General features: G+C 37.9%; 1 protein-coding gene across 2 annotated transcripts; it reads right to left on the minus strand.

Annotated features, from left to right (window-relative positions):
• Positions 1-6,135: 6,135 nt before the first annotated feature.
• Positions 6,136-10,326, minus strand: tifa (TRAF interacting protein with forkhead associated domain). Of its 2 annotated transcripts, none has more exons than XM_066711639.1 (2): positions 10,182-10,326; positions 6,136-8,404 (listed from the first exon to the last, which is right to left on the minus strand). In XM_066711639.1, exon 2 carries the CDS (start codon positions 8,381-8,383, stop codon positions 7,799-7,801), a length of 585 nt encoding a protein of 194 aa, XP_066567736.1. In that variant the 5' UTR covers positions 8,384-8,404; positions 10,182-10,326; the 3' UTR covers positions 6,136-7,798. The 2 variants fall into 2 exon arrangements, with proteins under 2 accessions (XP_066567736.1, XP_066567745.1); XM_066711648.1 differs by lacking the exon at positions 10,182-10,326 and adding an exon at positions 9,548-9,646.
• Positions 10,327-12,565: the final 2,239 nt, after the last annotated feature.

The following is a 12,565-nucleotide window of genomic DNA, read 5'->3' on the forward strand; positions in this document are numbered from 1 at the left end:
ATCTGAACAAACTCCCCAGCGATGTGGTTGAAGCTGAAAATTTGGGAACATTTAAAAATCAGACTGGATAGGATCCTTGGATCACTCAGTTATTAATGGACACCAAACGAGCACAATGGGTTGAATGGACTCCTCTCGATTGTAAACTTTCTTATGTTCTTATGTTCTTATTTATCATCATCATCAGAGCCGTTTCTAGACATAAGAGACATATGTGGCCACTTAGGGCCCGCGGCCGCTAGGTGGCCCCCTAGCAGAAACTAATAATTATTACATTTAATATATTTTACATTATTTTCTATAATTCATCACAGTGATCAGTTTTCAGATTGAATGTTATGTATGATAATGAATCAAACATATGTTATGCTATAGAAACCTGCTATCAATCTGGTTTTGTTATACGTTGGGTGTAGCAGAAAAAAAAGAAAACATATTTTAGGATTGCCATGCAACCAAATTATAATGGCGCATCAATCTGTCGTAAAAAACTGAAAAACAAGCATAAGAGAAAAGAATTGTAATATTAGTTCATTATGCTTCGTTTGCATTGCTGTACAGTAGCGTGCTTGCATACTAACTGTTTTAATGACGATGACATGGGTCTGGCTGTTTCCTGGTTACTTTAACTGGACAGTCACCTTACCTGCCACCAAATAGCGTTTTATTATTAACATGGTGGTTGTATATTTGCATCTATGGCGAGTTTTACCTTGAATAGGATCTGCAAGAGTTTATTTTTTAATTTTTTTGGCCTCAGTAAAGATCTGTGCTACAACACTGCTACCTAGTTCTGCAGCGTCAATGGCCAGGGGCCGGATTAATTCAACACTGTGGCCCACCCGTATTAGAAAACTACAGAACTGTACTCTGTTGCGGCTTCATTTTTAGTAAGATGACACTTTCTTCTAATCATAAATGTAACCGCTATGATGTACAGGTGTGTAGTTTGCTATTAGCGGGTGGGTCAAAGTTTTGATTTAATCCGGCCCCAAATTAGCTAATAAGTACATTAAAATCAGCAAATGGGATCTGGCAATTGTTGCTTTGTCTATGTCAAACTATGGGGTGCGCCTTCCGGGGGGGTGCACTAGGAAGGCTCGAGATAGGTACAGTTAAAACAAAAGTGTAGATAATTTATATATATATTCAACATATTATATTCTAAAATAACTAATAATAATAATAATAATAATAATAATAATAATAATAATAATAATAATAATAATAATAATTAAACTAATTAAAATTGCAATTTCATTCATGATTATGTATGTTTGTCCAATTACTTTTGAGACCCTAAAATTTGGGGGACCACATCTATAAGTGGGTGTAATTCCTACAACATTCACCCAATTTGGATGTAACTACCCTCAAATTAAAGATGAAAGTCCACACTTAAAGCACATCTTGATTGTTTCCGTTCAAATGCATTGTGGTGACGTACAGAGCCAAAATGATGACAATTATGTCACTGTCCAAATATTTATGGACATATTTTTATGTATACACAATGTTAGCTGGTTTCACAAACTTCGATTAGCCCTTGTCTTGGACTAGCCTAATCCGAGATTTTTATTAATCCTAGTCTTTGAATCCAGTCCTATATGAATAACATCACTATATCTCCATTAAAGTCATGATAGGCAGATATAAAGAGACATACATTTACACCAAAATCTATGTATTGAAGAATCTGCTTCCAAACACGGTAAATATTTTAAGAGCAGTTTCCAATGATTATTATAAAATTTGTAGAGTAAAATATAACATATTTATTGTAGGTACATATAGAGTCACGTCACAAGAGGGCAGTCAAGATCTAGAAATCTTAATCCGAAAATCAAGGCATTTTAATCTTTCAGTAAAATTCAAAACTGAAATTGTTTTGTGAAAATAATAGCAGTTTTATTCACAATTGTTAATGTAAAAATAGTAATAATAATTTCTGTTTAAATAATACATTTTTCTACAGGAATTTGTGCACTATGACCCCTTTGGATTTCACTGCCTTCTGAAATATATTGGTAAACCAATTCGCAAAACAACTTGGACAGCTTCCTCTTCTTTAAAAATTTGCCCTGATATCTAACTAGACAATATTGCAACACAATCACACGCAAAATGCAGATACTTTCATGAAGCAAAGGAAATTACACCTGACCGAGACCCAAACCTCAGCCTTTGTCGACCGATCACTTATTGACCGCAGACCGGATTTATGCGCTGATCGACAGAGTGCTTAGTCTTTCTTGGGGCATGAAGATATTAAATCAGTCCCTCTACTACTGGGGTGTCAGACTCCAGTTCTGGGGTGTGTCTGCTGGTTTTTGTTTCAACAGGAGCTCCCAATTACTTAATTAGTCATTATTTACTCTTTATGCTTATCAAAAAACTTTCATATACATTTTTTATATCCAGTATCTTACAATTTGTTGATGACTCAAAACACTGAACCCAGAGTCTGGACAAATAAGTGTTCAATTAATCCAGTTAATTGTTTAATTGGAACAATTACGGAGCCAAAAGCTGGGTTTAGTTGGAGCTTGGAAATGGCCAATAATTCCATGGAAAAGAACCGTTGCTGGTCCATTCATGACACAGATGTTCTTGGCCATGGTGGATGCCTGCTCCAAGTGAACAGAAGCATTCCTCACAACAGCACCACCGCGACAAGCAGGACAGTTGTGTCCTATTGAGCCTTCTTGCCAGAACGGGTGTGCAAGAACAACTCCTAAATGATAACGGACTGCAATGCAAGGAGAAAGTCATCACAGTAACACTACGAGACAATTGCAGCTTGGTCAGTGTGTCATGGCAGAGAAATACAGAAGAGAGCAGAAGTGGATCTCGCTACGGTCAAAGAAAGAAAGGGTCTACTGTCCTACACAGTGGAGGTAGCTCCAGATGTTACCTGTCACCACCGCATTGCCCAGCTTCAGGAAACTGCTGCGGTTTCTGTTGGATTGGACAGCCATCTAACCCTGTCGCTGCTCCATATTTGCCCGCTGATGTTTTAACATCTGAAGACAAGACAATGGAAAAACAAAATATTGAACCCCCAGTCGAGACTAGTCAAGAATAGTGCTAGTCAAGAGCACACGTTGGTCCCAGAAACCCACCACAACGCCTGTGTAAACCACCGCAGAGATGGACCTGTAGAAACTACCGTGACATGTATACAGTTATAGTAATACAAATAATAATAATAATAATAATAATAATAATAATAATAATAATAATAATAAAAGTGAATTCTATTAGTGATCTACTGTATAATATGTGAATCACTAAAAGTGTTTCAAATCTAGAAGGGAGGAATTGTTATATATGATGAATCTGCTGATGCAGACTATTGTTAATTCCATGTACACCTAGAGGTTAATTATTGAATCTACAGAAGCGAATGTAATGTATAATTCCTACCTGAAAATAAAAAACTGAAACAATCAAAACGTAACAAGATAAAAATATATTTTTTTGATATATAAAAAAAGTTGTACATGAAAACACAACAATACTGATGAGAGAAAATGTCTATTTCAGCATATTTCTATGTCAGTCAGGATGTGTAGTACTGAAGATGACATTGTTTTGAAGTAGTATTTTTAGAAAGGAAAGGAGAGAAGTTGCAGATTCAAGGATTACATTACAATTAAGAGGAAGGAAATAAACCAAGGGGTTAATCCTGTATGTGTATGAATGGCATTGTAATGCCAGTGATCGCCATGTATATAAGCATCAATTTCAAAATGCACTGCTTTAGGAGTTTTGCCTGGCAGCTATTGAGATGAGCAAGACTCCCTTTACACACATCGAATACAGAGAATATCTTTGCTTGTATCTGCGTCTCCTGAAAGCACTGACAGAAACCGCAGAGCCTTTGCTTTGAAACAAAGCAGAGGAACAAACAAAAACAAGTCGTCATCTCTCAAAAATGTCAAGTACTTCAGACACTTGACAGAAGGGAGATAATCACTGAATGGACGTATGCAGCCTTCATTTTTGCCATGTGCAGACTGAAAAGGGAACTAAGGAATAAAGTAAACTAAAGGGCTGCTAACTACAATGTGATTGTGTAACATTGCAACACTGGTACATTTCAATGTATCTGTATCAAACGATGAGTCAATTTCCTTCAAATTAACTGGACACCTTTCCACCTGACTCAGGTGTGACACAGCGGTAGTGCTGACCTTGTGAGGGGGTGACTTTTATAGTGGACACAATACATATGTATCATAGCAACAAGACTATACACTGCAGTGATGCAACGTGTTTATGATTTTACAGTCAAAGTGCTGTATTACAGGAAGCGCACACTGACTGGAGAACGGGACAGGGTGATTAAACATTTACACAAAACAATTAGCAGCTGCGGTGTCAACAGGAAGCTCATGTAACTCCCAGTATCTTCCAAGGAAGTCCAAGATTAAATAAAGAACAAACAATACACATTAATAGGGATATTATTTTAAGCTATTTTGAAAATGCTTTCACTGCAAATAAAAAAAGTTGTTTACCCTTTTTAGCATGTACGATTGCCAGTTTTTTAACTGATTTTATATGGTCTACTCTAATTCCACATTATACAGTGTAGTATGTACTGTACATCCATTTTTCAATATTCAACTCAGTTGCTATTTGTTGCTTCTTAGCAAACAATAACAACCTACAATAAAATAATAAGAATACATTCACTGGACATAGCATATTGTGCCCCTGCTGAGATTAGACAGATTGATGCTATTTTAACGTTTATAAAAACATTACTGTGGTCTTCAGTTAGAGTCTGATGGTTTTGAGGTTAAAGTGACAGGACTTACACATAGTAACACCATTAAGTAGTGTGATAATTGGAGGCCAGTGAGATTTTCCTACACAATAATCCTTGGGAATGTGGAGGGGTTTCAGTAGTCCTTGCATTCACCCTAGAAGGGCTGTAAAGGACACCACCAGTGCAAACACGCAAACCAGCTATTAAAAGCAACTCCGCTTTACTCTATAGACTAACCATTGTTGTCAACTCTGTATAACTTGTCTTGTCATTTTTGCTACAACTAACCTATAAATCAGTAGAGTGAAACTGAACAAGCATAATTATGTATTTTTAAATTATGGTCAGGTGGTAAACAATTGAAATAAACTTGTTTATGACTCATTTAAGTCACTGAAAGCTCAGTCAGAAAAAACAGAAGACAGAGGGTAACTCCAGGGTTACTAGAGTGCAGGAAAGCATACTGTACAATAGCAGGTGCTTGGGCACTGGAGTTACACTCAGTCTTATCTGAGTCGTAAAGGAATTATTTAAAACAAAAATTACCAGAAATGGAATATACATAAATATACAGCTCTGGAAAAAATAAAGAGACCACTTAACATTGATTTCTGAACTTGGAGTGGTCTCTTTATTTTTACCAGAGCTGTATATTTATGTATATTCCATTTCTGCCTTGATAGACATGTCACATTATTTTATGAACTATTTGAAACAGATAAATTGTTGATTTGTGCATGAATATCAAGAGATTGGGAATTTCAGCACAATGGGAGAAGCCCTGGGCTGGGAGTTATAGGTGCTTTTACACAGCCATTTCTGATCTGGATCTAATGCATCGGTACATTTGATCTGGATCTGGAATTGAACAAATTATTATAACAAGTAAAATCAATGCAAAGCATTTAAAATAAAAATACAATTAAATATTTTTGCTAACATAAAATAAGAAGCCATTTAGTGTTAATTGTAACAATATTTTATGTATAATACGGCAAGTAGGTGTTATCTTATCTGCTCCACTGACATGAAAGGTGTTTGTTTGTCTGCCACCTGATCCGGATTAGAAGCGGCAGTGTAAACGCGCCTATAAGGTTATGGTTTTTCTGGGGTTGGCAGTTAGCTTGATTGGTGAACAGAATATTACCGATGCAGTGAAAACAGAAGTCTTCTTTTCTTTCTCAAACTCTTAAAACAGTGTCAAGATTGTGTTGATGTGGTTGAATGGAAAAACAGACCTGCTGTCATGTGATATCTGTTTTCTAGTTCTGCTAGGTTTTAAAACATGAATTACTATATACTATGGCAAACACCTATTAGAAGTAGATTATTAATAAAAATCAACAAACATCAATTGATCTTTTTAACTTGTAGCTTTATTACTTTGGATAGCAATTACTTTCACAGTAATAAAAAAAGTGAAAATAAATAACATGTAGCGAATTAAAGTAATTGTTTAAAAACAGGATAAACCAGTATCTATGAATGGGCAAAACCAGATATTGGTGTAACAATGATCATTATACAGACCAGCAAACAGTGCAGAACTCTAAACTATGTAAATAATACTGAGAAAAAGAGGATTTAAAATGGCAAAAATTTAATAAATTCTAAAATAAATACAAATTACAACAACAAAAAAACATATAACATTAATATTGTAAATACTAAATGAACCATACTATCCCTTAGTTTTACACACTGTAATGTGAGGATTTGTGGTATAATAATGTTGACACCCTTCTAGAGCTGCCTATATGCAGAAGTTATGATCTGTATGTTAGCTGTACGTGGCTTTGAATAAAGGGGTTTCCTAGATAACTATATCATTTTAATGCTCGTGGGTATATCCTGTGGCAGTGAAATAGTAAGACATTAGCGCAATGCAATCAGGCTTGTCCTTGTATTCATGCGATTCAAAATCCAGGTTTCAGAATAGGGAAACGGTCCACAAACACACAGAATCCGAAACCATTAAAGTTACGCAAGTGATCATAATGACATTTCCTTGTGAAACAGACTATAGGACTTTCATTAGAAGTTACTGCTCCTTATTTTGAAGATGTTGGATTAAAAATACAATTGCGTTCAGATTTAAATACGTCTGTAAAATGAGTGATCCTAACAACACTAACATACGATGATCAAGTGACAACAAACTCCAGTTAAAATCAATATACTCTGTGCTACAAATTCAAAGAAAAAAACACGTTCAAGTTTATAGGCTTATAAAAATCACATTATCATAGGTTATTATAATCTCAGAAAAGCTTAACAAACATTTGGAAAACATTATTAGTATAAAACGAGACATTGAAAGTTTTAAATGCATACTAATGCTAAATGAGTAGGAGTTATGGGCAATCTTTATGAAACCTGCTGTGCAACTGGCGTTTATTCATCGGGCTTTACAATGCAGGCTACTCCTTCATCATAGGAACCTTCGTTTAATAAACTAGGTTTCAGCAAACTTACAAGCTACCTTTTATATTCTCAATGCAACAGCAAGGCATGGGGCCAACAAACAGTACTATATCACTCTAGCCAAATATCCTGCCATATTTTGTTAGAGATCTAGTAACATGCTTGATCAAGCCATGAGTGCTGGGTTTCTTGTGTTACTCATTATAAATAGGCATTTATTTTCACATAAAACCTTATCCTGAACTCTAAGAAACAACCTGTCCTTCTACAGGGCTTTAAATAGCTCTAGGTGACCCTTTCCAACCAAGATATCAACATTAACTACTCCATTTTCTTGTAAGAATAAAGATGCAGTAGTATTTGTGTTTGCTTCATCTCACTATGGTGCTCAGTTTTAAAAGAATAAGAATCAATTTTGGCACAATCCTGACTTCTGACTTTCTTACTCTTTAAAAATCGATCTCCAAAAGGAGATGAAGCAAACAAATGTTACAGGATCTTAATCCCAACAAGGAAACAGACAGGTTAAGGTCTGTCCCTCACTTGAAAAGCCTGGGTCATCAGGCACCCTTCTCCCTGCAGTGCGGCCCTCACAGTTCATGTAAGCAGCATTCGCTCGTCATTCTCCAGGGGCCCCTGCAGGGAAAACTGTCTCACAGGAGCCACATAGTCGAAGCCGGTGTCGGTAACAGGGACTGGGTACTCTGCGTCTCCCACCTCCTGGCACAGGGGTCCCGGAGCCTGCTCGAAAAGGATGTCAAAGCCTTGGTTGGAATCCCCGGGCTCCGTGAAGAACATCAGCTGGAACTCGGAGAACCTCACCAGGGCCTTATCGGGCAGATCCACTTTGTTGAGGTAATCCAGCTCCAGTCCATTCACCGCCATCTTGCCTTTCTTGCTGAGGTTCTTAATCTCGAATGCGAGCTCGGAGCTGTTGAAGGGGCGGAAAGCCTCAATGGCGAACTGGCGCCGGGAGACGCGCGAGTCGTAGAGGGAGAAGTCACACACCTTGGCGTCGCGGCCGAACTGCAGCATCACCTCCAACGCATGCTTCTGCTTCTTGTACAAGGTCAGGTGGCGGCACACGTCCTTGCTGCTCTGCTGCGGGTGGTAAATCTGGATCCGCAGGCAGGTGAGCAGCTCCTCCGTCTCGGCCTCCTCGAATGTCTTCCTCTCCGCCATTGTGCGTTTTCTACTTCTTACCTGCATGAGGGAAGAGGAGAGAAAGTATTTAATGGGGTAAGTAACACAGGCTTGCAAATCCTTCACTGGTGCCGATTCCAGCTCCACAACAAGAGTAGCTTATGATTTCAGACTGAAATGAGTCGCTACATTTTCACAGATGTTTTTTTAGGTAAAAGATATCTATAGCTTATCATAGAATTAGGATGCCTACATATTCAATTAAACTGACAACCTGACCAAGATGTGCAAGTACATGTTACAGCAGATGTAATCAGAGGAACACATCTTACAAGGTTGCTGTTAGTCTTGTGACATGACCCCTCACTTTAGAATTGTTTGCATAATCCCTTCTTAAGTTGTCTACCTGGGGAAAGATATATAAAAAAAACACTTGACTTTGACATGCTAAGAATATTAGTTATACTCAAACTTACATTTCAAAAGTGAAACTATCCCAGTCTTTGAAATAGCAGGGGGGAGCGAATTGCCCCCATCTCCCCATAAATTACACAAATGTATTTGAAAACATGGACTAAAATAATAATTATACTAATGGTAAATAAAATAGTTATTTGTGGGGCCATTTTTATTATGGGAAATGTTTGATAATTACCATCTCCATGATATTATTAACATACACTTTAGTTTCACACACTTACCTTAACTTGGTAAATGTATTTTGTATAAGCATCATAGGACATGATTTCCATTGTATATAGTTGTATTAATACATTCATTACACTTATATATTTTTGTTTGTTTGTTTGTTTTATTTACTTCATTTTAATCAGTTCCCTTTTCCTACCCTAATTAATAGCAACTTTATACACAGATCGTTTGGGATAAAAATAGCATGAAGGGTTTTGAAATTAAAACAATAATATCTTCTCAGGGACTTCTTTGCAATATTTCACTCTAGTTTTTAATGGTTTATGTGATACAGTAAATACCAGTAAACACAGTTTATAAGTTTTACTGGATGCTTTCAATTGTATAGGCTATAGTTTTATTAATACGTTAATTACAGTTGGATTGTTTTTGTATTTAATTATTTCTGGACTACAGTCACTTAACATCTTCTCTTTAAGTCATACTGTTGATGCATATAAAGCTTTAAAAGGACAACTGCAGGTCATTTGACACCAGCTGTATAAACCTCACCTCAGCCAAAGTGTCAGCCTAATCGCAGTCTGAGATCTGAAGTTGAAGATTAACTATATATAAGAAATACAGAGTGCAAACACTGCGGTTTGCACTCTATATTTCTTATAGATAGTTAATCTTCCACTTCAGATCTCACTCAGATTAAGCCTTGCTCGGGGGAGGTTGATCCGGCCTCTCAGTTCAGACAGCAGCTGTCGCGCCTGGGGAACCGGGGGGTTTCCAGAGCAAGACAAGACGCCGATTCCCTCCTCTGTGTGTAAGCTGTGCATGTACAGTGTTAGTGTGTGTGCGCTTTTCTAAAGCAAAAGTCATGAAAAGCACAGTGGTACAGAAAGCACAGAATGAAAATGCTGTCCAAAAGTGACGTCAGTTTAAAAATGATACAGTTGCAAATGTCATTGAGCCCCGGAGCTGCCCCCACTGATACAATATACTGTCCCAGCAGGCTACATTACCCCATACACTGCACAATGCATATGGAAGCGTAAAAAGTGAATCATGTGCAAAACAAGCCCGTAAAGCATGACATCAATCAGTACTGAGAGCTAATGTATTCATTTTTACCACTACTAAACGTACATCTTATTGAATCAAACAGCTAAAACAAAGTTTAAAGCAGAGAAGCGCTTACTGATGAAGAGATGTTTTCCGTTTGAATACAAAAATAAATCCACCACCGCAACGTATGCAAAACAAAACCACTTTCCAAGGAGCCTGGTGGGATGTCTTTCTCACACGAGTGTCTCGGTGTTTGTGAAGATGCGACTCTCCAGTCTCTCACACCAGCAGTGACGTTTTGTAGTCCCTGTGTAGCAGGAAGCGCAGTGCGCGCAAACCCAGCGGCCAACACGCCAGCGCCTACACTACCCAGAGTGCCCTGCGCTTGTGCTTTTATTGGGGGATTTTTTCCACATGTGCAATGGCTGGGGATGTTTGGGAAATTCCCAAAGTGAGCAACTCCTCAGTGTATGTGTAATTATTTCCGCTGGAACAACCGCTTTCAGTTTCAAGATTAAAAGAAAGCGGTGCATTTCTAGGCTTGATCAAAGCCTTAACATTGAATATCATTGTTCTTTCTGGTCTTTCACTAGAGATTCTGTGCTTTTATTTTAAATGCAAGAATCGAGAACACTTGAGTTCCATACGACATTACCGCATCATACTAGATCCAACATTATATCCTACATAACGTAATCTAATCACCAATGTAATTAAATTATTTATTATCTCACTTTTTGTTCTGCAATCACATTGGGACAATATAAGACAGTGATAATAAGGAATGGTGACATTGATCCTTATGTTTTCATTAATGTTTTCCTTAAAACTCTCCGAATAACTGTCCTCGCTGGAAAGGGTTACTGTATTGAATCAAAAAGAAAAGGCAGCATGGACAGCAGCAAACATGTCTATGAGGGCTCATTTAATTAGGGTAAGCAGTATACTTTCACTGCAGATTTCCAGAGAAAGGACTTATCACTATTTTGTAACCCACTGCCAAAGTTTCAGTTCGGCTACAAAGTCATGTGATGAATTATTATAAGGCCATCAGTAAAACGTATATTTGCTCACAGTGAAGAAGTAAAACCAGTGTGCTGGAAACAAGCTCTAGTCACAGGCAGGGGTCATTCTGCTGGCTAGTCGAATATCTGTTAAACTATTAAACACAGAACACCAGCTGCTGTACTTATCTTTATCACTGGGGTTACTGGATGCAGGGTAATTAAATACTTGGAAATCTGTCATATCCTGGAAATGTTTTTAACATGTGATGTGAGATGCTGGAAGGATATATTGGGTCCATCAGCTGATCACTATTTTACCAACATGCTTGTCACTTCCCAACATAAGCAAGAACTCCATATTTATTTATTTATTTAAAGGAAGGAGGAAGCCATTGGGAGCGTCTTGCCCATTTGATCCCAGTAATGAATCAATCCCAGACTATCACTCAGACGTTTCCTGAAGGAGGCCAGAGTCCGCTTTACTAGATGGCTGTGTAGAGTCTTTGTGTAATGAAATTAGTCCTATTGTTCAGCCTCCAAGGCGCCTTATCTTAATTTTCTACTCGTGTCCTCTGATATTTGTCAGTGTGAAGTAGCCCCTTAGGTTTATCACCTACTGCCCCTGTCAGGATTTACAATCAGATCCCCTTGTAATCTGCCATCCTCAACATTAAATATTTAATTTACATTTGCAAACATAGTAAATATGCTGTGCAATCAAGTATTAACACACACACACACACACACACACACACACACACACTGAAGCAAGAGCAAGGGAGCAAGCCTTGAGGAACAGAGGAAGCTGCTGACTGGAACAGGGGAATTGTTCACGGCAGGATAAATACTCTGATGTCCAATGGGAAAACTCTCCTTGGTCTTGAATGAGAGTTGTGGCTGATGATTGCTGTGCACCCTTCCTGGCTGTCTCTGCGTAACATGAGTGTGGCATCCTGTGGAGAAAAATTAATGGTTAATTTGGGTATAGATACTGGACTGATTTTTTGTTTTGTTTTAAATGTGTATATAATTTCTACTTATCGGACAGGGCTGGTAGAGACGGTGTGTTCCCTCAGTGTTCAGCTGGGCCCGAGATGGAAAGCAGTTCACCTGTGGAGAGACACGCTGGGGAAAAGGATAGCAGAGGGACGTGAATGAGAAAATATCAACCTCAACAACACGTCCCTTCTGAATGTCCTTTCCTTGTTTCTCTCTCCCTTCCCAGGATTGGTGGCTCTGTAGAGCCTGGTCCAGGGGCTGACATTGTGGAAGGGAGATGCCAAGCCAAGCCTCCTAGAGATCCACCTGCTACATACTTGAATGGACATTCACAACTAAGACTCCTTTCTGCACATTTGCAACGTAATACTGGGACTCTGACTTTTGGGTGGGGGGCCAAGACAGGATTAGTTTTTAATAGAGTTTTAGAGGGGATTCTTTTAGGATTAGTTTTAGTCTTTTAAATATATATATATATATATATATATACACTCACCTAAAGGATTATTAG

Source organism: Amia ocellicauda, chromosome 1, assembly GCF_036373705.1.
Source record: "Amia ocellicauda isolate fAmiCal2 chromosome 1, fAmiCal2.hap1, whole genome shotgun sequence".
Classification (NCBI taxonomy): domain Eukaryota; kingdom Metazoa; phylum Chordata; class Actinopteri; order Amiiformes; family Amiidae; genus Amia; species Amia ocellicauda.